Source organism: Melopsittacus undulatus, chromosome 15, assembly GCF_012275295.1.
Source record: "Melopsittacus undulatus isolate bMelUnd1 chromosome 15, bMelUnd1.mat.Z, whole genome shotgun sequence".
Taxonomy (NCBI): Eukaryota; Metazoa; Chordata; class Aves; order Psittaciformes; family Psittaculidae; genus Melopsittacus; species Melopsittacus undulatus.
In genome coordinates this window covers 2,884,096-2,910,940 of record NC_047541.1, presented here as the reverse complement: position 1 = coordinate 2,910,940, position 26,845 = coordinate 2,884,096, and the positions used below count along the sequence as shown (strand labels likewise).

General features: G+C 42.7%; 2 protein-coding genes across 3 annotated transcripts; both read left to right on the top strand.

The window, feature by feature from the left end:
* Window positions 1-2,506: 2,506 nt before the first annotated feature.
* POU2AF1 (POU class 2 homeobox associating factor 1) lies at window positions 2,507-17,362 on the top strand. 2 transcript variants are annotated; one of them, XM_031044123.2, is made up of 5 exons: window positions 2,507-2,642; window positions 12,997-13,124; window positions 13,715-13,757; window positions 13,850-14,121; window positions 15,408-17,362. In XM_031044123.2, exons 1-5 carry the CDS (start codon window positions 2,627-2,629, stop codon window positions 15,717-15,719), a joined length of 771 nt encoding a protein of 256 aa, XP_030899983.1. In that variant the 5' UTR covers window positions 2,507-2,626; the 3' UTR covers window positions 15,720-17,362. The 2 variants fall into 2 exon arrangements, with proteins under 2 accessions (XP_030899983.1, XP_030899982.1); XM_031044122.2 differs by lacking the exon at window positions 2,507-2,642 and having other exon boundaries at window positions 12,914-13,124.
* A 1,077-nt stretch (window positions 17,363-18,439) lies between these two features.
* NFKBID (NFKB inhibitor delta) lies at window positions 18,440-26,237 on the top strand. The gene is given in 8 exon segments (XM_005143476.3): window positions 18,440-18,523; window positions 18,525-18,665; window positions 19,072-19,218; window positions 20,912-20,963; window positions 21,248-21,414; window positions 21,762-21,878; window positions 25,065-25,229; window positions 25,653-26,237. Coding segments are annotated over 8 exon segments (945 nt in total). The 3' UTR covers window positions 25,725-26,237.
* The last annotated feature ends 608 nt before the right edge of the window (window positions 26,238-26,845 follow it).

Genomic DNA, 26,845 nt, shown 5'->3' with positions numbered 1-26,845 from the left:
ATCACTGAGTTTATGGTACAGTGCTTGTTTCAGTGGTACAGTGTATATGTATATCTAAAACGTGATACAGTCCTCGCGAAGTGCATCATTAGTAAGCAGCTTTGTATATAGAAGGTTATCCCCAAAAGTCTGGCCTCTGTTCCCAATCTTACTGAAGTTACTTTTTGGATAATGATTCTTGGTTACTACACCAAAAGTTTGCCTGGTACCTGTATGTAAAATATGGAAATGGATTATTACCAGCCCCAGAATAGCACTGGCTGTTTCATCTGTGGAAAACATGCCCTTTTTTGCAGCTTCCTCATTTTAGAGACTTTATCTGCCTGGCATCGTATGTTTAAAGTATTGATCTAAAGACATTAAACCCAGTTTAATCCTGATTTAATTTTATCCACTGCTTTTCTAAGCATAATAACAGTATAGTTAAAGGTGAGATTATATACATATGTAGATTTCTTAAATTCGAGTCTGTATATTTACTTCCATTTACTATGTAGCCTGCCTTCACATATATGTAAGACCTGGTGCATATAAATCTCAGACTGTACTTCTACTACTCTGGAAAGCACAAATGTACAGAGTGTGTTCTTATACTTAAAAATAAGGTCTTATTCCTGGCAGAAACCTACCTGAAGACTTGGTTTGCTCTGCTGTTTTCCAGTACCTCGGAATTCAGGTATTTCCAGAAGAAAGCTACAAGAGTACTGTTCTAAACACCTTCTGATATTGTCTTATGCACTGACTCGAGGCAAACTCCAGGAAGCTCTTCCAGTTTTTCCTGAGATTGCCTTGTGCTGTAAGCTTTAAGTAAATCTAAACGTATGGTTGGGCCTTGGCTTTCAAAGAACATGATGTGTCAGGAAAAGATTTCCTGTTGCATTACAAGCATTTATCGTGATTATACAAATTTAAGAGGTTTCTAAAATGAAGTTCCATTAATTTAGAGAGAAATATGAAATCAGTTTTGTATTGGAGGAATTAGAGTCTGCAGATTCTTCGTGCTTTGGTATAACTGAATGCCACTGAAGCCAGTTTCAATATTCCTTGTTTCTGGCTACACTGGGCTATGAGTTAGACTCTAGCTTACCTGCCCATCTGTGAAGTATTACCTAACAGATTGCCTGCTATTACTAAGCACTTCAGCAGCAGAGAGGATGTTACATTGTGTGGCTGGTAGTAAGCATTATTAGGGATATGCAAAACACAGCTGAACAATGTCCTTGTGCCTGAGGACTAGGGGGTAGGTGCTGTTTTGGAGAGCAACAATGTGGAGGTACATGTGCCTTATTTCTTTTCACTCCGTATGCTTTGGGGTTTGCTTCTTTGTGGTTTCTGGACAAATCTTTGAGGGAATACAATTAAGCATTCATCTTAATTTGATTAATCTGAGGTTTTCCATTAAATGCAACCCTAATGTTGCAAGATGGTTGACAAAATGGACCTGCTGCTGAGAGGTGTTTGGAATCCCTGAGAGGATGAAATACTTTCAATAGACTCCTAGCTGAAGATCTGACCAGATTCTGCCTCATGCTTTATATGGGAGCAATTCGTGAGAGCAAACTGGGGCTGTGGCAATTCAGTGATTTGAAAACCCGAGAGGAAGGTAGGAATGCCAGAATCCTAAACTCACTGTGCAGCTTCCAACAGGTTTATCTGGGAATGAAGCTCCTAACTTGGGGTTACTTGTGAAAATGCATCATGGTGGTCTGATTTTTAGAGGAAAGAATGTTAAGAGATTTAAGAGGCTCATGCAATAGTATGAACAGGTAAGATATCATAGTGCTGTTATTAATGCTAAGAATTCACTTGAACTCCTGGGGCAAGCCTCTCCTAGGCTTTCTTTGGCTTTGCAAGCTATTTTGGAAGGGCCATCTCTTGTTTAGTAGGAAGTGTTGTATTTTGATACAAAACAAACCCGAAAAAAGCTTCTTTTTTAAATGACAGACGCCCTCGTTTAATGAGGCTTGAAGTGTTTACAGGTGTTTCCTCATAAGTTCAAACTTAGTGGCCCCAGGGAGTTGAGATTCTCATAAGGCAGGAGCAAACACTCCAGTTTTGTGTTTTAGAAGTGTTGCACATTTAAAGGGGCAGGCAAACATGGTGTGTGGGCTAGTTCAGTCTTGCTGAAGTGTATGGAGACAATAGTTACGCCATCTGGAAGAGCAGAATGCTGTCTTATGTGAAACAAGACCATCCTTAGTGCCACAGAAGGTCAAAATCTTACTAAAAGACTCTTGTGATTTTTCTGCTGTACCTTTTGGCCTAATATTGCAAACCTATGGGAAAAGCCCCATGAGTGGCAGATTCCAGGGTCGATTGTTCAAATACATTCTGGTGATATCAAGTGCCTTCTTTGTGCATAATATCTTCCAGAGTTCACTGCTATTGGAACTGCTTAACATCATGAAGAACAACATAGAACAAGGGAAACTATAGAAGTGGTTGTGGTTGGAGGATGTGATGACATCACAGGGCTCAGCGGGAACATGGGGCTTTTAAAAAGCTCAAAGAAACATCCTGACAGTCAGTTATCACATCCCCGTAAAGGAGTAGAACACACGTTAGCTATTAAAAAGCCACCCATCTTCACCAAAGAGAGAAAAAAGACCTCGTCCCGACACAGAATATGCACTGGCAAAAATGTAAGTGACCTCTGGTTTGCTTTATCATAACTGTGGTGGTATCTGAAGATTGTAATGAATAAATGAGCATTAGGGTAGTATGGGAGATAATACTCATGAAGAGATGCATGTCTCGAGAGGCAAATGATAAGGCATGATGCTAATTTTCCAGCAGGGATATTATCACAGGGCGGCATTGCTGCTTTGTTGGCATTCATCACTATGAATCAAGTGGAAGACTATGATTCATAAAAACAATAACAGGATGCAGGTATGATATCAAAGGTTACGGTGGTTACATACCAGAAAATTTTCCTTTTTAAAAGTGAAACCTGTGAGAAATCTTATTTCTGTGCCTTTTTTGATATGTACTTTTTTCAACTAATAAAAAGATAAGGAACAAAGCAGTTGAGGGCAATACAATTATGACTTTACAGGAAATCAGTTTTCTTGTTTTCAAGATAATTTCACTCCTCTTGGCCCACCTTTGCTTGAATAGCTTACTGATCATAATACAGGTAGGTGTTTGCTGCTTACAAGTTATTAAGTCTCACTGTATGGATCTGTAGATGATGCTCATTTTTGCAACTGTATTACCGTCTTTTTCTGTTACGTTAACCTATACTGTTACATTAACCTATAAATAAATAAATATACCTAAATGAAAGAAGCTAATTGCTTAAACATTTGCCAGGCGCTTATCTGATATGGTACTAACATTAATCTTTATATAATAGTTTGTAAGTTGTTCAGAGCTCATTTTACTACACATACGCCATTCTACGCTTATTAATGATGAAGTCTGTTTTCTCTGTTACCCATTTCTGCCTTTTTCTCAGTTGAACACTTTGGAAGCTCAAACGCCTATTTGTGAAATGATATTGTAGACTGTAACATGCTGTAGCAAGAAACTCTGACTGCTTATTCAATCCTGTTTCAATTTGTCTTACAAGTATTAAGCATCAAGCGGGAGCACTATGGCAACACACCTTGTTTCTCCATTTTCTCTTGTGCTGTTTTCAGAATCAGTAGGTATATGATGTGGAACATACTGGAGGATGATTAGGTTCAAGATTTTAATCTATTCTTCCATCTCAGAAGTGCATTAATGGTTTGTTTGGGGTTTATTTTTAGGTAGAACAACATTGGTAAATGAATTTAACTCCTTTGCATTTTTACTTTGACACATGCAGTGCTTTCAAAAGTAAGCAGAAATGACAAGCCTTCCTGAGAAGAGATCAAAACCTGTATCTTGATGTCAGCCACTCCCTGTTGATAGTTTCTAGGCAAGACAACTACTGGCCAATACCTGCCTGTCCCTCCATCCTCCCTGAGCTTCTCTAAACTGGAATCTCCTGTTATAGCAGTGCTTTCTGACTCTTTGGAAAGCCTGAATGAGACACAACTGCCTTGATTTGACTTCTGTTTCTGAGGAAATCCTTTTCACACTGGTCAGATGAAGCAGCCAGTGAAGTGTCCACTGTTCTCTCTGACTCCTGGGCTGGTTACTAGAGCAGCCTGCCTTAATATTAGCTAAGACACAGAGGGCTGAGGCAGAATTTCTATAGGTGGCTCTCCCACCTCTGTGAGCCTCTTTTTAGTGTCAAGCATCAAGACCTTTAAGTGTCTCTGGTGCACCTATATTTCCTGTTAGTGAGATCAGCTGTGGCCTCACATGTCCTACACCATCTGGTCCAAACCACCTGTGACCACACGGATGTTCCAGTGCCCACATGTGAGTCATTGGCTTGCTTTAAAATATAAATTGATCCAGAGGCAATACGGGTGACCAGAGAACTTGGTTTGTGCTTGCATGAGCCCCTTAGGCTTATGGGGAAGCATAAAAGCTCTGCTCTGCTGCTTACTTAGGAAATAGGAGGAGATCTCTTCTGCCATGCAGAGAGTTTCTGTACAATTAAAACAAAAAGAAGTTACTTGGGTATTCTGGCAAAGGGGCATCCTGCATAGATAGATAGACAGTAAGCCTGTGGGGAGCTTCCTAGGGGTGGGTGAAGCTTTTACCCAAGTATGGGACAATTATCCCATATTCAATATCGAAAAAGATGGCTCTAATCCTGGCAAGAGGAACAGTTTTGTTTTGCACAGCTGTGGTACAGTGCTTCCAGACAGTCAGGTACATGAGGCCGAGGCTGACACAGCCATGCACTCCCAGGAAAGGATGGCAGGGTTTGACATTTCTCACCCTGTGGTCTAAGTTGCTGTATTATGCAGTAACTAGGCTAGAGAAGCACAGGGCCGTGTACTCAAGTACATGTAAAAGAGAACCTTATTCCACTTGGGATCTGTTAGAGACAGCAGGGATCTGGCAATAACTCATCCAGAAGGAAGAGAGAGGCACAAACTGAAATGCCAGTGGAAGTCAGCTGGAGTCAAGCATTTTATTGCCTAAGGCTTCTTTGCAAATAACATAGTATAGACCTGGTTTCTGGAGAAGAGTGGATTAAAAACACAGGACAATTATAAAGTCCAACTTTATAGGCTTAAACAGCAGGATAACTGAGGAATATTAGTAGGTTATGTACCATCATGCTGCCAGGGGAAGCAAGTGGCACACTGGATGCTAGGGCAATCCTGCCTTACTGCTGCAGGATTGGTTCCCTGGCTGGAGCTGCATTTCTAATTCCAGTCAAGTGCAAGTGTCAGCTTGAAAGCAGAGGCAGAGATTTTTGTTCTATCTGTACCTGTGTGAAAGGAGACCAGACAGAAGCCCTGGCAACCTGCTCCATCAGGATGTCTTGACTTGGATTAAAAGTGGCTTTAAGTAAAATAGGAGGGTTCAAAAGGGATGCTATCATTTCCGTATGTTTTTCCTAGCTATAAAAAAGTAAAACTCAGCAACAACAAAAAACCACCATAGAAAAAACCCTCTTCCAAACGGAAAGCCCAAGAGTGACACAAGAACTCATTTAAATAGGTGTGACCTCACCAGGAGGAATTTCTTGTGGGCAGTTTCCTGCTTCTTTAGGGGATGCTTCTGTCGAAAGCGCTACAGGGACAGAAGGAAAGCTACCAGACCCTGCCCTCGGGTGCTGTGGTCCTCCAGGGACTCGCATGGCTCACCCTGTGCACTGGAAATGATCCCCTCAGGTCACGGCACAGTGCACTGCATTGCAGGAGTGGGGCCCAGGGCTTCCGCTCAGCAAAACCCCAGTGAGTGTCTCAGCCTGAAAGCATCCCCTCCCACTGCAGGAGTGAAGTGACTGGCTGGGGCTTCCCAGCTTTTGGCAGGATTCTGCCAAGGGAAGCAGGCCCTCTCTGCAGGCTGGCAGGGATGGGGAGTATCTAATGGGCAGCAGCAGCTGCTTTCCTTTTACGTGTCTCTGTGCAGATAGTTACCTCATGTTGTATTGTGAAAGCAAAATGAGTGTATTTTACAACTGGTTTCTGTTATGAAAGGCTGAAATTCTGCACGAGTTTCACCTTTAGATGATGCTTTTGGCTAGGTGTGCCTGGATTCCCATGCAACTGAGATGCATGAATTCGCACCTTTGAAAACCTCTTCCCAAATGCTTTTTTTGAGTGCATAAAGCTTTTTCTGCCCACAACAGATGTGGGGCTCTGTACAGCCTTTCTGAAAGTATCAGGTAATGAGACTGAGAGGTGAAACTGCAATATACTGCCCCTTGAGTTTTAATTTTGGTAAAACCCCACTAGGAAAGATGGATAGTATGAAAGCTGAGCCCATCCATGCTTTACAAAGCAGGTGTCAGGCTCTACAGATGACCACAGAAGCAATTAAATGGAAAACTTATGTTACTAAAATGGAAAGAGTATTATGGGCTGGGAGGAATTGGGACATGCGGGTGAGACTTATGGTTAAGATACTTTCTGTCTATCTCAGCTTCCCCTTCGTAACAGGGGCTCTCTTTTCCTGAAACAGATAGAGTTTGTAGCCCTCACTGCTACATGGCAGGTGCATCCATGTCTAATTTGGCCCTTAGAAACAATTTGCTTGCTTCTGTGTATGTGTGTGTTTGTTGGCAGGGTGTGTGTGATAGAGTAATCAAAGCAGCAGAGATTGCTAGCCAGCCTTTTATCTTGCTTTCCATTTGTCTTCAGATCTCCCCTTGATTTGTGTTATCCAGGTGGATAAATACAAAGTTAACATTATGTTTGCCAATCTGCAAGTAGGTAAAAGCATCTTTATCAAAATAAAGATACTGGGCATGATTCTGAAATAAACTACTGACTTCGGTAGCTCTAATGCTATGAGAGAGAGTAGAAAGACCCAGTCAAATGTGATACTGAGTGTTGGTAAGTAAGTGAAATATTTAGTCTATTGATTTAATTATGCTCAGAAATCTACTGAGTTTATTTCCTTGTGCTGAGCAATGAACCATCACTCGGCTCTTTCACTCATGCTCTGAGTTCTCTTGTTTATTGTAGGGCAGATTCTCTGCAGATGTTTGTTTAGTGCTTTGCATTTAACTAAATCCTCGTTGAAATACCCACCTCTAGTGCGACAAACAGAACAGACAATAATCTGCTCCTGTCCAATTTTCCTTGTCAGGGTTGTCTACAAAAAATAATGGTAACACTTCAAAGGAGATTTGGAATGTGTCAGATGCACAAAAAGAGCTGCATGCTCATCTGCAGAATGGGCCATAACATGCAAACCTGGGGCCTTGAACATATCCTTTCAGATGGCAAGGCTATTGACAAGATAATGAAGCAAGCAATAGCCTAATGGGCTATGGATAAACATTTTCTGACTTGTTTCATGTTTTATTTGGCAATGCTGTACCCATACGTGATTTTGTGTCTGAGTGCAGGATGGCATTATGAGGGCCAGCCAGAAAATGTATGGTTCGGGTCTGTATTAGTCGCTTTAGGGCAGGTACAAAGGACCTGGTACTGACTAGCTGCCAGGCCCTTTTATGACCAACACAACTCACTAAGGTGGGTCTTGGTAGCAATAACTAACTTTGTTTCTAAGGGCATGAGCTGCAGATGGGTCACTTCACAGTGTGAAGCCCTGTCCTTATTTGCCGGCCAGTTATACAGTTCCCTGCAGTATGTTAAGAGTGAAAAAACAGTCATCTTTCTTTGTCTCTGCTTTGTGGTAAATCCAAGGTAGGGAAAGCAAGCACTGAAATTCATTTAACTGTCCAAGATCCCAGATAGTAAAATGATAGGGAGTAATTCAGGTTCTTCATCCCTAGTGCTCAGCATCTTCCAGGGTATATCCCTCTTATAACCGATACAAGCAACTAGTTTCTGGTCATGAGTTGATGACCAAAGTTCTGGTCCCTCTGACCTTCATTCTGCAGTGCACTTTAAGCCTCCCAAGTGGATGGCAATGCTTGAAGGGAGCACAGAGACCTGAACAAATATTACACTACTTACTGCCTTGCATAAACAGGTACTGGTATTGTGATTAGAGTCAAAGCATCCAAGTTCTGCCTGTTGCCATGGGAATGGCTGCAGTTGGATTACCTTTCCAGCACCATCTAAATACGACTCTGGGAACTGGCAAGTGGTTATCATAAGGACAGTACAAACACAAGAAAGCCAAAAGGAATAAGAACTGTGGGGTTTTCTCCTGGTTGTCTAGATTTTTCAAGTTCTGAAGTTTCAAGGGGGATCTAACTGCCTAAGGGCTGCAGATGCTCCTGTGCAGGGGTTTCTAGAAGCACTGAAAAGTACTTTTTACAGTTCCATCAAAGCACTTATCCTTGGGCAGCCAAATTCCTTTGGAGATCTACCAATTGGGTGACCCTTCCCTCAACTTTGTACAGGGATCCTGGCAGAGCTAAGAATTGGACTTAGATTTCCTTGTCTTTCCTTGCTGATCAACTACTATGAATGGTTAGGTAGGCTGGATGTAAATACAAGGGCAGCTGATTAAATAGTTCTCATACAAAGGATTGCCTGCCTAGCTCTTAAGAGCTGCGTTACATAAAAACACTTTTCCACTGTGATCTATGATGCACTATCCAATGTTATCGATATCACAAAAGCAGCAGTCTCAGTTCTGATGTTGGAACTAATCATCTTATCACATGCTTAATTTCCAAAGCAGTAACAGACCTAAAATAACATTACTAGTTTTAACACTTAAAAAATATGTAAATATATTGTTGGAGGACTCTGAATCTGAAGACAATGTAAAATACAGACAATCATGCTGAAGTATTTGAAGAGAGCATTGATGTCTTATTGTATTGTAAGTTTGATCAGAGGCTAATCATCCAAGTTAGGGCAAACAAAGTTAGGGCACTTTTCCCTTTTATTACCCAAAGTTCACTGTGTATGATAAAAATGTCAGCAGCTGCCTAATGTAACTTGGTGTTCAGGATCCAAGCCAGAAACTCACGGGTTTGTGAATTGAAATCTAACATTTTCTTGTTATTCAAGAGCTGCTGCTTGTTTTTTGGTGTTACTGCAAATAAGAAAAGGTTTTCGGTTATGTTTCCTTTCCATTCTTTATTTTACTGGAGGTGAAAGAAGAAAAGAGAAGAATGTTTGCACTGTTAATGCTGATCAATTGATAAGCTTATCACATGTCAGTGCGTGAGCAAAGAAAGAGTAAATCCTCTGACACAGTGACAAGAGTGTCATTTGCTGCTGCAGGCAGGTAGTCCTGCAAGCTCTTGAAGGTTAGCAGTGTATTTCAAACTGAAAATTACCTGATGGGAAATGGTTCTGACCTGTTTGAAAGGATGAAGGTTTCAACTGATGTGCAGTTCATGTGTGTGTGAAGGCCAGTGGTGCTAACATGAAGTTTAGTGATCTGAAACTTGTCACGCTTCAATACTTGTAGTCTTCCAACAGCTGTTTTGCCATTGCCCTTCCTTCCAACTTCAGCAGTGGTTAAATAAAACTGTAGAGGAAGATGCATTTTGAAGTTGCTTGGTTTAATTGCTTGACAATGCCTTGGTATGCTTTCCTTGTCTGAGCTTTTACTCAGACCAGCATTTCATGGATGTTATTAAAAAGCAAGTATATCTAAAAAGATTGTACCTGCATATAGATATTGTACTGACAATCTGAGGATGAAAACTATAATGACAAAAGGGATAGCATTGACTGTTGCACTAGGATCTCTGGACAGCTCTCAGGTTCTCCACAGCACAGACAGCTGAAGGCCAGCGTTTATAGGCTTACCACCCAACACACTGAACTGCTTAGCATTTAGTTCACCTTGGGCAATGGGTCTTATGAAGCATGTTGTGAAGCTCTTGTCAGCCCATGAGCTGGCTTGGAGCTGCTCCCCAAAAGAGACAGCAGGATCACCACTGTCTGTGCCTGCCATGTTCAGCACAGCTTGGACTCAGCAGGAAGAATTGGTTTTTCTTAGGTGCAAACCGTTTGCAGAGGGATAACCAATGCAGAGTGATGAGTGTGCTGACCTTAACAATAGAACTAATGGAGTTGTCAAATCTTCATCCAGAGCCCACGAAAATTGGCAACCTTCGAGCTTGTCTGTGCAGTCTGGATGTTTTCAGGCCGAGTTGCAGAGTGGTCTGGAATCAGACATTATGGGATTTCTTCTGTTGTCACTTGATACTTACAGGTAGTGGGGCTGCATTTAGTACCTTTTCATTAGCTGTTGTGTTATCCAGGTGCTTTGAAAGATTACTCAAAGGTCTTCGAGGTTTGTGCTGGGCTTTTGTCAACAGTCTGCAAACACAGTAAGTGATAACATTAATGAAAGGAGCATGAGCCTATACACACACCATAAATGTGTAAAGGCAACCTGATAAAAACTTTGCAGTGATCCAGAATATATTTACAGGTAGAAACTATTACAAAGTTTCATATTGGCTGGATTAGATTCCTTCCTTTTTATCTTGACTTCTGATGCTTCATACTGCTCCAACTTCAGTTGCAAATCAAGATCCAGTGCCTATTAAGAAACAGCATATGGCTGGTTTGTAGTCCTTGAATTGCATGAGAGAAGCCAGAACATAGCGAGTACTTGAGCACTGGAGCCCAGGTGTTCCTGTTGCTTTCATTTGTTTCAATGGAATTTGGTCATGCAGACCATGGTGCATTTGCAGGTCATTATTTAAAGGAACATATAATTGAAACTTGGACCAAGGTAGGCTTCATAGCTTCTTAAGACAACCCTGGTATATGGAGTTGGTGACTGCTAAGTCCAGGATACATTAATTGTCATTCTTTCTCAAATTGCTTTTAAATGATCATATTTCTTTTGCTTTGTGAGGAATTGTACCCTGAAGACAAATGCAGTTTTGCTGTGGTTTGTCTGTAATGCTCAGACCTGGTATGCACTTGAACAGTGGAAAAGCAGCTGTGCTAGCATTATTTTTATTCCTGTAGGTCAGCTTGGGGGAACTGAAATATGTTCTGCAGACTTTGGGGTTTTTTTCTTTTCTCTCTTTTTTGGGGGTTACTCTGCTTACACCGGAAACCCTCAATAGGTATATTTGTCAGCTTTTACAGTAAATTTCTTCTTTCCCATCCCCCAAACATGGAGCCAGAAACTACTATCCTTCCCCACCCTAATTCTGCAAGGAGGCCTTTTCAGACTGGTGTGATGACTCAGGGATAAGATACTACCCAAGAGGTACAGTTCTGCTTCTCATGCAGTCTATAGCAGAGCTCATATTTGCTTTGGCAGAGTGGATGTTTCACACAGCATAAGGAGCAACAGTGATGTCTGACCCTGAAAAGTGAAGTACAAATAAATAATTTCCAAATGTAAATAAATCTCTTATAAAACAAATGAAGCACTTTTGTGATTGTCTTTATTTCAGACCTCCTGTCCAGTATTAGCTCCTTCTCAGCTTTCTCAGTACAGCTCATACCATGGCACTTTGTAACACTGTCTATTGTTTGCACTCAGATAAATTAATACAAATTAAATTTAAAAAGCAAAATGTCAACTGTATTAAAAGCCCTCGTGGATGCTTGTATGCAGAATAAAAGTGACCTTAATTCTCTTTAACTGCATTTCCAAAGCCACAGGATTCATGAGAATGCAAATAATCCAATTTAATTCCCATAAAGAATGTCCACAGAAAGCAAACGTGGATCAGGCAGAAGCTGAAAAATCATCTCTTCAGCTGCTACTTTAAAACAGTATTTTCCCAATATGCATAAAGGTAACAAAGACAAACTTTCAACACACAAACACAGTGCTGTCTGCTACCAAAAGTATTTATAATGGCCAATCAAGATACCGATGTTGACTTAAAATGTCTGTATTTAGACTCAGTTTTTCACTCCCCAGAAAGGTGTTACAGAAACATCCCAGTGTGTATGTAATTGCATGTAACTGTGAGAGATAAGTAAAATGATTCATCTTGTTCTGTGATGTGAAGCACAGAATGTAAACCTGAATAAATGCTTCCTAAGTGGAATAATATTTCAAGATCTGAGCTGGTTATCCACCTGTACTTCATGAAACCAAAGGCCAGAGGTGATCTTGAGAAATGGAATCTTATCAATTGGAATATTTACAAAGTGCAGTAAAAGGGGTAGGTAGCTACTAGTGCTATCAGTGGCTTTACAAATACTGGGCCTCCCCAGGCTTTCATATTCTATGGTTTCCTTCTGCTGTCAATTGCCTCCAAATACTTAATGTAAAATATGGGTTGATAATACTAGCTTATAAAGAACTGTGTTTCCTCTATTTTCATTTGTTGCAGGGCTTCATGATAGGCCTGCTTAACTGGTCGTAAGCTTTGCCTTTTAAAACAGAGCATAGTCTATGGATGTAAGCTCTGAGATGTGTCAATATAATTGTTTGTGGAGCTGTGTCACATCCCAGCTCACCAAGTTATAAAGCCCCTGGCCAGGTGAGGAGCAAAGCTCTGGAACAGAAACATGACTCTGGTCCAGGATGGCATTTAAATATAGCTGCCTGTTCTCAAAGCTATGAGGTATGCGTGTCAAACTAGTGATGAGTTACATGGCTTCCTAAACAAAGATGTTTTTCTAATTGGGGTTGTGTCTAGTATAAAATATAATGTATTTCTCTTGATTATCCAAATTTCTTTTATCTGCCTGCCAGAAATTACATATGTCATAGGCTTGATATCTACTAACCCACCTATATTATACACCTCTTGGGTATGCTCAGTCTGATTTGTCCTTCTCATGGGTATAAATCACTGCACTGCAGGTTAGTGACTGAAGGGAACTGCAGTCCTACTTATTTCAAGTTAGGTTGTCCTCATGATCCATCTGTGTGATCACAGCATCCAAGCAGCAATGGCAGAGAGAACACTTATACTGCCTGATGTCATGTATGGGCCAAAAGACATCATTAGTTAAGAAATAAGATGTTTATGAACCAAGACTCCAGCCAACTTGACTAGTGCAGTGCCTCTGGGAATGGCAGGAAAGGCAAACAAGTCACCTGCATTTGTGTTTTTGTTCTCAGCTTCTGCTCCCGAACAGCAGCCGCAGCCTCGCCCCTACCAAGGTGTCCGTGTCAAAGAGCCAGTGAAGGAGCTTTTGAAAAGGAAACGGGGAAATGTTCATAATGCCAATGCAACGGCAGCTACAACGGTAGGAGAAAAACCAAACACCAGCAGAAAGGTCTTCCTCAGACACTCAGTGATTGACCAGGTCTGGCATGAGCTGGCAATACTTTGGCAGTGAAAGGAATCTTTGCTTCTCTAAAGCATTTTGAAGGCAGTGCATCCTCATGTTACCTGGAGATACTACTAAACATATCTTTAGGTGGAGTGCCTTTAGGGTGCTGAACAGCTTTGATCAGCATTGACCTAATGGAAAAGTGAAAGTGTTTTGCACTTGGCAGGATCTAACTCCTAGAACAGAAAGTGGCTTAGAAGCAGCTTGTTCAAGAGCACAAAAAGACAAGCCAGAGCCATCCTTGGCTATCTGTTCCTTAGCTTCAGCCTACCTCTAGCTGTCTATCAAGAGAAAGGAGATTGACCTGCTCTTCTCTGAAGAGGAATTCCCTCTGCAACACAAAGCTTAAATTCTATAGAGGCAGTTATTCAGGCACTGACACTGAAGGAGTAGCTGATAATCATCTGATAATAGCTAATATGCTTTGTCACTCAGTGCTTCTCAGAGGGGGTTGAATTTAGTGCTTATGGTCTTAATCTCTGAATATTTTTTCTCTCTTCTAGGTTGTTTTGCCTCACCAGCCTCTTCCTTCCTATTCACCAATGGGTAATGTTTCCCTGACTTTCTAAGTGTTTGTCAGCCCTGCTGCAGGGAAGGCTATGCTGAACTGAGTTTTAATCCTATCCTGTTTTCTTTAGGCCAGCCTTGCACTGATATGGATGTTGCTGCCTCTGCATTGCCTGTCACAGATGAAGGACCACTCTGTTCTGGCTGGATCTCCCAGCCCTCTCCCTCATCCTTACAGCCTTTAACTCAGTGGACCACTTACCCTGATTATGTGCCCCATGAAGCAGTTGGCTGCCCGTACACAGCAGACATGTATGTTCAGCCTATGTGTCCCAGTTACACACTGGTTGGACCTTCATCTGTTCTGACTTACACTTCTCAACCATTGATCACCAATTTTGCAGTAAGTCTAAAATACCTAGGTACAAATGACAGCAATTCCTCACCTTCTAGAGAGAGCTATGGGGACTGCCGAATGTAACTAGTGCAATTTATCTAATTACTATAATGTTGTGTGTCCTTGCATCCATGCTAATAGTTGTTCTAGTGGCGTCTCTGTCTGCACTGTGGGCATGAGTGTGGTTTGAGCTGGAGAAAGAGTTGTGGTTGCAATGAAGTCGGGCATACTTCTCTGCCATTTCCCCAGCCCTTTGCACTCCTCCAGACTTTCCATGTTATTAACACATACACTGTTCTGTGCTGTTGTCCTGGGAAATGAGTCATCTCTCATCAAGTCAGCAGCAGGACTACTATTGCCCTGAGTTTGTTCAGGTCTGTAATAGTTATTTACAGTAGGAGAGTACTGTTTGCAGCTCAAGGATAATAATAGGGAATATTACATGTACTCTTGTCATCACTTCCAACTTGAGGAGCTGTTCTTCTGCTTGGATTTGGAATAGCTGAGGAAGCAGAATTAAAGTAGTTCACTGAGTGGATGCACATTATAGTAATAAATGCTGTTGCCTGAACAAGGATTAGGGCACAGTCCTAAGCAGTATCCAGGGTATCAAGCAGTATCGTTATTTATTTCCAAACAAGGCCAAAACAGCACATCAACATAGCAGAATATTTGGTTTCAGGCTGGACAAAACCTGACCCAAGGTGATTTACTCTTCCTTAGAAGATAAGGACAGAAAATTCTGTTCCAGTTGAACTCAAGCAGCTTATTTTCCTTTCAGTGTTTCAGTTCAGTGGTTGCAGCTGACACCAAGTCAGCCAAGGTACATTGTGCCTTCACTGTCATTTCAAATATGGCTCTGCCTTGGCTGCCAGGAGCTGGTCAGGATAGACTATTGCAGAGGCCAGAATAAGCTGCCTTCAGCCTTGTGGCAGCAAAGCTGTGGCCATGCGTTCAACCTGGGAGGGAGACTGTCAAAGTATGCAGCTTTCAGCACTGGGTGTAACTGTCTCATGGGCTTACAGTGAGGGTGGGAGTGGGAACAGAAAGCTAGAGGGAACTTGACATGACTGTGATCTACTGGCAGCAAGCACCTGGGACACCCACAAGCCACTGCTCTCATGGGAGCCAGCGTGGGAAAACTCACACTCAATATAACACTTTACCCAGAGAGACAGGAAAAGGGATGTTAAAAGCAAGGCCAAGCATCCTTAGCTTCTGGGTTTGTGTTCTCCCTCTGCTCCTCGTTGCCAATGGGTTTATTGTGTTTTATTTCTCTCCCATTTTAACAGCCCCGAAGTACCACCCCCGCTGTAGTGCCTCAGCTTGAGGTGACGGATCAGCAGCCGCCTCTCACATACTTCCCATGGGCTCAGCCCCTCTCTGCACTGCCAGCCTCCACGTTGCAGTACCAGACAGCTTCTTCCACACTTTCTGGGCCACAGTTTGTGCCCTTGCCCATCTCCATTCCTGAGCCAGCCCCACAGGAGCTGGAGGATGCCAGACGAGTCATCGGCACACTGCCCATTGAGAAGCTGCTTCTAGAAGATGAAGACAATGATACGTATGTTTTAAACCATGCTCTCTCTGTTGAAGGGCTTTAAGTTGTGCATCTGGGGCCTGATCCTCCCCTACTCAATACTCCATCTGGCACCACAGTGAATTTTGAGTACAGAGGAAAAGTAGGCTTGGGGGTGGGAAGTTTACTTGTGATTTTGGAATCCACCTTTAGCACACCATGACTTGTGTGTTGTGTGAAACTTGCTTTGTTCTGAGGCTTAGCACAAGTTTTCTCTGCTGTTATGGTTCCTGCTGCCTCTCCCAGGCAGGCTTTTGGTATTGTATAATTCTTGTGCCCAGCATCAGCACAAGGTCACTTTCATCCTCACACATAGGGCATGGTCTCAAACTGAAATAGAATAGTGTAGCCATGGCCAACTGTAGCATTTGTTGAAGGTACACTTACCTCTAAATATCAACAAGACCTAGTTCAGTAGGATCGCTTTTCAGAGCTCAGTGTAAATGCCTGATGTGTGTGCACCTCCCTGTCTGTGCAGAAACCTCTACCTGATCTGAGCCACTAGAAAACATTTTCGGGGTCTAAATTGACATTTTTTTCCCCAAAGTGAACTGTTCCTTTGGAAAATAGAACAAATATAAAGTGTAGTTTTGTTCTGCTGGTGCTGGTAGGTGCATTAGTTTGAAGACAGAAAGTCAATACAGTTGAACTAAATGTCAGTGCAATCAGACATCCCTATTTACAGAGCAACATGAAGTAGCCTAGATGAAACACTTGAGTTCACACAAAGGTGTAACTCGTTCTGTAGCATTTGAGTGTGAAGTCAGTGATGTCATGCTGAGCCAGAGAACCTGAGTAACTTCCCTTGTGCCTTACTGCTATGGAACGTTTCTCTGTGCTGTAATATCACAGGCCCGCAGGTACACACATTTTCTTTATAGCTTTCTGATTTCCTTCCTGCAAGATGAGTAGCTTTACTTTGTCCTCTATTGCAACTGTAAATATTATTGCTGATGTCCAGGAGTGCCATGCCACAGGCAAATATATTTGCAGAAGATATCCTTTTCTATAACTCTTTATTGTTTTCTTAATAAACAAGGGTCTCTTTGATGGTGAACACAATTTCTCTGGGTTTTTCTGCTTTCTAAAGCCCAGGATCCTCAGGTGACTTTATTATTTGCAAGACTAACTGCAAAATAACTTACTGCACTCTTTATTACCTGGTGTCCAGCACCCCTGTTGTCACCCAGGCAGTATGTCAAGTGACCTTACACTTTATGCCTGAGTGAGGTTTGCAAGCTCAGGTTGAAAGTCTTGAGGACTTTGAAAGCATATTTTGTTATTTAATATTGACAAATCTGGAAGATATAATCAATAGATCATGTAAGTGATCATAAAGTTGTTTGAAAATAGCAGTAGTTCAGGTGCATTGAAATCAGTGGCTTACATTTGCAGAAAAACCCAGCAAAGAAATGAATTAGAAGGAGCTTAGTTCATCACTGCTTACTCCAGTTTTATAAGTGCAAACACATTCAGTAGGTAAAACTGGGGTAATGTAGTTGTGAATCAAGCCTGTGGTTGCTAACACTGCTTTTAAATTTCTTTCACTCCAATGCATGTAAATTCTGTGTGTGAATATAAACCAATGATGAACTGTTTCAGAATTTCTTTCTGGGTTGTTCTGGTTAGAGAGACAACATCTTTTTCAATAAAGATCTACAGTAACTTCCATACGCCTAGAGTGTTTTATTTCCTATTCAAAAGGGTAACCCAGAACTGGCTTAGCAATCAATGAGCTCAGTAGCAGATGTAGAGGCTAGAACCACTGATCAGCTGTTAGACTTTCTGTTAATTCTGCACATTAAGTCAGATGAAGTAGGAGATCCATGGTCCAAGCATGGCCTGGAGGCACCCTTTACTCAAGTGCTCTTTACTCACAGAAGTGTTCCTTCGGTACAGATGTTATTGCAGTCACTATTATCCTCTGTTAGCATATCTGGGGATGTTTGGGTGTGCAGCCACAGCTAATGGTCAGCTTGACTGAAAATCAGCCTAGCCATAAAGTTGCATTTCTACTTCCTGAAATTGCAAGGTGTGACTCTGGAGTCCCAAATAGCCTGAGGAAAGGAACAAGTGCCCTACCACTTTCTGACTGAAGAGTATCAGATGTTGCTGGAGTGAAACAAACTCAGGGACTGGCACAACTGCCTGTAGGATGGGAATTGCAAACCTACCTGTTCATGCAATTAGCACCTGCGTGAATGGAAGTATCAAGTGGCTATGTGTTATCCTCTCCAGCTTCAGCCATAGAGCCAGACAATAGGAGTGAAGCAGTGAAGTGTGTTTTCCATCACTAAGGGCCATGTCAGCAGCAAGCCCATTAACTGCTATGGGTAGTGACAACTCCTTTTCTTATGCACATGATACTGTCCCTCTTTCCAGTAGTTTTGATAAAGAAGTGGAGTTTAACAGGCTGTTTACAAATACACCATTTAGAAGAGGCTGTTTGCTGCCCTAGATGGTAAATTATCACCAATGCATACAAGGCTGTATCACCCCAATAAGCAATACATACATAGGTACAATATGGTATGCTGGGCCCCAACACTAGGCTTTGTGGAGGATGTGGATACCTCCCAACACAACAGCAAATCTCACCTGAAAGAAAGTGCTGAAGTGGAAAGGAGACAGCATGACAAAGCTCAGGAGTGCTGAGGGCTCTTGAACACTGCAGTTATTTTGAGGTAGGAAGCCTTTTGCATGGGAATGGGTGCTGTCAGTATCAAGACCTTTGGGGCTTATAGTATGGTTTTATGGAACACTGGGTATAAAACCCCCAAAGTAGCTATGCTACCCTGAAAAACTCTTTGCTCCCAGGGTGGTTCATGACCAAGCAGTGATCGGTGTCTTTATTTACTATCTTAGAATTCTACATATTTATGCAGCTAAAGGTATGAGGGCGTATACATTGGCAGCTGCAGAGCGCATGAAATTGCTGCGAAGACTTGATGTCAAGGAACACAGAGGAAAGGTAATATGGAACACTTTCTCCTGCAAACAGCTGTGTTTGGGATGGGCATGGGCTTTGCATGACTGAGAACAACTGATGCTCTGAAAAATCTAGCTGTCTCTGTGTTACTGCGAAGTGGGCACTGATAATACTTGCTTCAATGCCATTAAATGTTGTTTCAAAAATGCTAGACTTGGGTTGTCATGCATATTATGGCCAAAGAACACTGTAGAGACCTGGAAAATACCCCTCATCTCGTGACACCGTGGGTCCTAATATGTGGGATTCAAAATTTGTCTTTGGTTCATGCACCACAGTTGTTGCATTTCTAGGTACCATTCAGCCCAGACTGCCTTTCCCTCTTCCTTGTTCTATGGTAGCATCTGCTTCTAGACTCATATTTTATCTGCTGTGTTACTTTTTCCAGACTCCTCTGCTGGTGGCTGTCACTGCCAGGCAGCCAGCTATTGTCTATGATTTAATCCAGGCAGGAGCGGATGTCAATGCTGTAGACAACAAAGGGCAGTCAGCTTTACATCTTGCTGCAACATATGGCTATGCCCAAGTTCTTCAGGTAGGAAAAGCTTTTATGGTTTAATTGCTAGCAATATGAACCTACAATGAAGTCTCAATATTGATGTCTTTCAATAATTTCCTCATAAAGCAAGATGTTAGTAAGCAATGAAGGCTGACCAACGTCTCCTTTTCCATTGTGTTAGCAATCGACTTCCCAGGTTATTCCTGTTTCAAGGCTATACTTGCAGCTAAATCAGCCTCCTGTTACAGAGGAAATGGCTTTAATGTATCTGGGGGGGCATATAAGTTCTGCAGATCATAGGTCTGCATCTGTTCACAGGTCCTCTGAGGATGTGTGAGTGCAAGTGCCAGGGAATACCCCTTGGGTGGTATGGTTTAGTGTGAGGTGTCCCTGCCCATGGCAGGGGGGTTGGAATTAGATGATCTTAAGGTCCTTTCCAACCCTAACTATTCTATGATTCTAAGTTGGCAGTCCATCTCCAGCATTCATTAACCCTGCTTTGTGCACAGCCTGGGTTAAGTCACGAGCAGGCAGTTAATGTAAAACATTGGGACTTCTTTGGAAAACAGGTGTTTCATACAGTGGCGGAAGTGCTTTACATCCAGATGAGTCCAACAAAAGCTCCCAGAGTGCCCGTGGTGGTTTGTGCTTTGTCTGTGGCTTTTTTCCTTACATGAAAGAAAGCAAATGCATACAGGCTTGCTCCTCACTGTGGTCAAAGCCATGGAATGCGTTATGGTTTGTTTGTTTATTTAATTGGGCTTTTTCCTAGTGGATTAAACATCTAATCTCTAATCATCAGGCAGCTCAGAACTACTTGTCAATATTTGATCTGTATATACTATATTATTGTTATGAAAAGGGAGCACAAGCCCTAACTGTTCTGGGTAATCCTTCAGTAGAAGGGTTCTGTCCTGTGCCTTGTCTGACTCCGCAAGGTTCTGCGTCAGTCACTGCACTGCAAAACCTCTCAGCCAAGATGCTATCATGTGAACAACTTTACTTAATCAAGACTAAAACTTGCATTACCTGCAATAATATATATAAGGAGCTACTTGGCTGTCTCACATCTAAGCTATTAATTTCTTATGTTAAAGAGTTACAAATTTTACTCTCTTCTAAATCCAGGCAATACTCACCTTTAGACCACTATCTCATGACATTTATAGGGTTTGCATCACCATTGCTGCAGCCATTGCAGCAAGCTGTGGTTTTAACCTGTCACACTTCTGCTCGTCTGCTGCACATCAGGAAAAAGAAGCAAATAAATCCAGTCTGATAATTTCCAAAATCAATGAGCTCCATTATCTAAAAGATCAGCTGTACATGTCAAGGAGAGTTTTTCATTTATCCGTGTCAAGAATGACTCAGAATAAATACGAATTGATGTTATCAGTGCCTTTGTTTAATACAGGGTGAAAGCAAGGAGGCTAACACTCTTGAGCTGGGGCAGTGACTTGATTTTATTGTTCAGAAATGAGAATTTAATGGGATGCTATGCTTAGGTGGGGTTTAGAAAGCTAGAGACCGTGATCATCTTGTGTAACCCTGAATGTTCCTGTTAGGAAACAGATTCAAAGCACTAAAATCTAGTGTCAAATAACTCCTTAGTCTGTAGATAAATGATTGTTATCTGGCTTTTTGGTTTTAAATCTTGTTCGTTTTGACTGATTTTGGCTTGGGCAATATTCTGCTGAACTAAAATTTTCCAATTCTCTCTTGTTTCTAGGTTATACTGTCAATAGGATTCCCTCTTGATTTAGAAATGAAGGATTTTGAAGGTAAAACCCTTTGCACAAATATTTTATGATAGTGTTAAATAAACACTGGCTATTTTGTTGGCTGATGCTCAGTTGTAGTTGGTGGTGTGCTAGGAGGCCGGAGTGGCCTCAGAAACTGACTGGGTAAGGTTTTGCTGTGTGCTCAAATATCACAGAAATCAATGGTGCTGATGATTCAATGCACAATTGGAACAGAGCAGACGATGAAGAGCCCCAGCCAACATGTGCCTTTTAAACAGTGTCATTGGGACCATTATTACCATCTCCCATACTCACTTTTCCAGGGCATACTCCACTCCACTGTGCTGTTCTGGCCCACAACGCCCTGCTCCGAGAGCAGGGTTGCCAGATGTTGCCTGAGGAACAGCAGAAAAAGCTTCAGCACCAGAGTGAGGATCTGGAGTCCTGTATCCAGCTCCTAGTGCAAACAGGAGCCTCCATCTACAGCAGGGTAAGGAATCAGCTCCATTATATGCTGTTTCTTTGTGTGGGAGCTCCCGTTTGTCCTGCCTGACACTTGTGCTATGCTCAGACTGTAGAACTGGAGAAGGAATTAACTGCTGACTGCCTGACCAAGCCTGTTCCACTTGAAAGTGACTGGTTGCAGAGTTAGTTGCTGCCTTTTGGAGTTACTTTATTGCAGCTTGAAGCAAAAACTGGACAGTTTGAGGGCCACTGAAGGGAAGAAGGTGCTTTGTGTGAGCTGCAGAGCTTGCATGGGCTTTTCTCTGATGTATATAATATCTTCAGGTTGCTCTGCAGAACTGTTCATTGTTGTTGTTTTCTGTCTTTATATAGGATGTCAAAAGCAGCAAGACAGTTCTTCATTATACGGTGCAGGATGGGAACCTCTCCCTGCTCAGATACTTCTTGGAGTTAAATGCTTTCAAGTCCAAGGACTTTGTCAACAACAAGGTGAGTCAGGCCATGTGTGGGCAGGGTTTGGGTGCACATCCACAGGCAGAGGAGATGCCAAGAGCAGTGTACAGATCCCTCTTCCAGGAGGCAGAAGCTTACAGTGCAAGAATGAGATAATCAGGGAAAAGGACAAATGTGGGAAGTGGTTACTTAAGGAGGAAAAAGAACTTCATCATATTAGGCTGAAGACTGAGAAAACAGATCTGCAATGATGCAATGGTTTGGTGTTGGCAGCAACATAATACTGAATGACAGCAGTTTAGGGCAGCCATGTAACAAGTAATCTCTCCTGTCAAGCATGCCATTCATAGGAAGGACAAAGTTCCTATTTCAGTTAAGGGGCATGGTGGCTCTTTCTGCCTTAAATGTTATGTGTTAGTCTTCTGGCTCTGTTTGTGCCTGGATGCAAACTGGTTATTATGATGGCTGCCTGCAAGTTTGAGCCTGGATAACCAAAACATTCCCAGGGCCCACTAAGCCCTAACAGCTGCCAGGAGCAGTAAAAGAAGACAGACACAGACTATGGGCAGCGAAACAGTGGCTGACATTGCCATGCATGTGAAGCATGGGGAAACCAGCTCTTGGAAACAATAGAGCATCCTTGCCAAGTACACAGAAGCCTAAGCACTGTGGCAAGTAGATCGAACTGTAGGGGCTTGAGACCCTGTTTTAGGCACTCTGTCCAGTGCTGCTTATTAAGCTGAAGTTTTGCTAACACTGGTTCCTCAGTGCAGGCTTTCTGGGGGCACAGCCATTCCCAGGTTGTATAAAGCAAGATAAAAGCCTTCCCTGTGCTGCTGTTGTTACCCATCCCCTTGCTGCCCCATACTTCACCTCTGAGCAGATACTGAGCAGTGACACTATCTTGCAGATGTATCAGCTTCACCCATCCTCCTAAGCAAAAATCCTGACATTCCTGTGCCTTAGCTGAGTCATAGCTCTGTACAATGAGCCTGAGCTTCGCCTCTTGACTATCTGTCCCCTCTCAGCAGGAATAAGTGCATGATTCTGGGTGTTTGTAGAAGAGTACCCTTAAGCAGGAAATGACAGGGGAGGACAGGGCTAAGGATCCCTGTTTTGAGAAGGTCAGAGCGTTAGCTTTTCATTTCAACAGCTTCAGTCTCTTAGCCTTGCTTGTACTCCATAGAGCATCCACATGCTTGTATCCATCTGAAAGGGATTTAGTGTTTTCTGTCAACTCAGTTGCTCATTTGGGAAGCAGGTACTGGGCAGCTTCACATTTTTTCCCTTACAGATCTCTGCTGGATTGGAGGAAACATGTTTTGTTTGTGTCTGTGGGTAATAACATTGGGTTTCTGTTTTTCTGTACAGTGAAGGCCCTTATGCTGCCTTTTCACTACATTCTTTCTGTATCTTTTAAGAGCCATTAGGCAGGTGCTAGCTTGTCCATGGGAGCCTGCTGTTGTCTTCTGATCACAATCCTGTGAGAGCTTCCTACTGTGATAAGATCACTTAGAGTCTTCAGTCTTGTTGGTGAGCTGTCTGGGACAGTGAGAAGTATGATGGCAAGGTTGTCTGATGCCCATCCTGGCTTTTTAGCTCTTCCAAATACGAAGATGACAAGAAAACAGGGATGCTGGAGGTCATGTTGTGGTTTCCCTGGGTTCACGCACTGCTTGATGTGGTGTCTCATTCCAAATCCATTTCCTTGCAGATTTCACAGGAAGAAAAGCATTGAAGCCTTTGAGGTATTTTTACTATGAAAGATTCCTAGAACACATATACTGATGCTCTGGACCATTATCTCACATAAGCCCTATAAAATCAAGACATTGTGAGACTGCCTTGTTTTCTTAGCCCCATGCCTGGATTTGGAAGCAATCAAGCACTCCTGCCACAAAGACGCAGCAAACAAATGCAGATGTTTCTATTTTAACAAGAAGTCCTATAAAGAGCTTGTAGCCATCCCTTAACTCTATGGGATGATAAAATTGACAAGGATCTGCTTGTTCAGGGCTTGTAAAAAATGCTTTGTTTGAGAATGACTGCTAAGACTTTGCTATTTTGTTTTGTGCTTCGGGGTTCCTTATGTCTCAGTGGTAAGTAGGGCCTGAAAATCATCTGCATTCCTTTAACACCTGGAATAGCAATACACATTGCAATCAGTGCCCAACTATTCCATGTTCGTAACAAGCATATGATTGTTTCTGAGAGGAAAAAAGTATACAGCTGCCTAAATGAGACTTCTTGCAGGCTAAAAATACCTTGCCTTATGCATTTGCTTATTAGGTCTTTCTCATTTAGAACCGTTACCAGTCATACCTGAGTAGGCAGGGGCACGGATTTCTACACGGTCTGGTGCTACCCGTTTCTCTGCAGCAAATCGCTGCATCCTCCGTCCTGCGCCCTCTTGTGCCTGCACAACAACGTTTGTCCTTTGTTTCTGTGCAAATCCTGTTCCTGAGGACTCAGTGACTGTCTAGAGTGCTAGAAGGAAAGAGGAGGTGTGGAGCCTGCTGCAGAGCCAAGCCACCTGCAGCCCTGTTCGGTCCATGCCCAAAGTCACTGAGGGACATGGGCTGCTGGACTACCAGGATGGTCTGGTACCTTTCAAAGCAGCACTTTTTAATGCTGTGAGTTTGGTGGCCTGGGAGGACTTGTACAGTCAAAGATGCCTTGTATCCAAGAGATCAGTTGGAGCCCTGTGTAGAACCTATACACTATTGGGACTGGCTTTCACTTGTGTCAAGGCTCTTTGCAACTTTCTGGCACTTGCAAACGATAGTATAAAGGAGTAGTGAGGCTGTGTGAAGCACAAATGGGTCTGCTGTTGTAAATCCTTGCATAGCACATGTGTGATGGGTAACACTGCGTAATGTGGTTTGTGTCACTTAGACTGACTGAAATGCTTCCCAGTGAAACAGTTCCTATTGTTTCTCCTGGATAAATATGCATGATATAGGCCTATATGCTAGCTGTAGCCAAAGCATCAAAGGCCCCCAGTTTGTAGTGATCTATGAGAAAGAAAAATCTAAATGCATACATCTCCTGCACAAGCAGCTGTACATGGGAGAGACAGAGCAGGGACACTCTCTCACCTCAAGGAAGCAATGTGAGGCTCTTCACCTCTCATCTCACAAGTCTTTATTTCCAGGACTATTCTGAGTAGGTGGCACAGCTTTTTTTTCTCCCCTTGTTTTTCTTTCTCTTCTCTTACATTAGGCCCATGGCAACACAGCTCTGCATATGGCAGCCGCATTGCCCTGTGACAAGAACCAGAAAGAAATAGTCCAGTTGCTCCTTGACCACGGGGCAGACCCAAGCATCCGAAATTTGGACAATGATCAACCAATCCACATGGCTCCTTCTGGAAAAGCTGGAGATCAGGTACATAATCCACACTGCTGCTTCCAAGCGCATCTGCACACACCACAGCTGTTTGTCCTTACTAGGGGAACAGTGAGGACAAGTCATGACATGGGTCTGATGTTGCATGGTGTAGGCTTAGGGGTTCCCCACTGCAGTAACTCCATAATTGAGGAGCACAAAGCAGGCATTAGCTGGCAGTCCAGATACATCCCAGGAGGTGTCAATGGGCAGGTCTTCCACAGTAGTAGCAAAGCTCAAGGTATGATTGGATTTCATGCCTACAGGGATGAAAAGGCTCCTGGACCTCATTGCAGTCTCTGATGTGCTTATATGTGTATTTAGTCACACGTATAAATTCATGTAAGTACATATATGTATGTACGGGGGTGTCTGCATGCGGTTTCAGAGGGTATGTTATGAACTTCTACATTTCTTTGGCAGGTTAGGCATTTGCTGAAGAAAGGGAAAGTTGCATCTGCCTTCATTTCCTGTCACCAAAGTACCAGATCCTAGGTTGCCTGCAGGTTCCGGAATGGCTTCAACCTCAGCTTGCTGATTGCACTCTTAGGAGAATCAAAACATCCCTGCTCCTAGAGTCTTTAAATGAGAGTGGGATGACAGTGTTTCTCAACCTATGGACCATGAGTAACATATCAGAAGATGAGCTTTCAGATGCCTCAAGCATTGCTTGCAAGCAAAGAGGCAAGCAAAGCAAATGGCTGTTACATAAATAACCAACCTGTACTTGATTTGGTGGCAACTGAAACTCGTAGTGGTAAAGGAACACAAGACAGTAGTTTGGTTATAAAAGGTTGAGAAATACTGCTCTTGGACATGGTCAACTCGTGCCTCTTGTTAGATGCTGTAACAGGGGTACTGGTTGAAATGTTGAAGCCTTTTTGATGTGCAATTACCTTCACTGTGCCTGCTAGCCTGGGAATGCTGGAACCTGACGGGGAGGAAAAGAGTGGATGGAAGAGGACATGTCAGCTTGAGGAGTCATCCATGGCTGTATTTTACTAGAATGAATGGACATTTGAACTCAAGAGCTCCAGGAGAGGGTTTCTGCAAGCTGCTACTACCCCATTTCTTAGCACTTTGTGGAAGAAAGCTGAAGCAGCTGTCCATTGCCACCACACTGAAGAAGAGAGATGTTTGTAAGTGCAGCTACATGGGAAGGTTCTAAGCAGGGCAGGTTCTCAGCAGTACAGTTCTGTGTGGCTCCTGAATGCTTCCTAGTGAAGGGATTCCTCTTTGAGTCATCTGATCCAATCCAAGTTTCCAGCTCTGATGGTATATAGCAGCTCGGGAAGTGCTACAGTGTGAGGAGCTGAAACCTCACCTGAGCTAATGCCTGTATAGGAGACCAAGGCTTCCTTTGGGTCTTGAACAGCTTTTAGGCATGGACAGGGTAAAAAATCTTTAAGCTGTGTATGCATGTGCACAGCAGGGTCAGAGTGCAATGTGCTAAGTGCTTTTCTATTGCCATTATTATCCAAGGGGGCGTGTTAATAGATTCTTCTTATCCTTTCTGTGAAATGATTTGTGAATTGCTATGCAATCAACTGGCAACAATGTCTGCTGGGTCAATAGGATTGAAGGTAGATCCCTGCTGGAAGAGAAGACCATGTTTT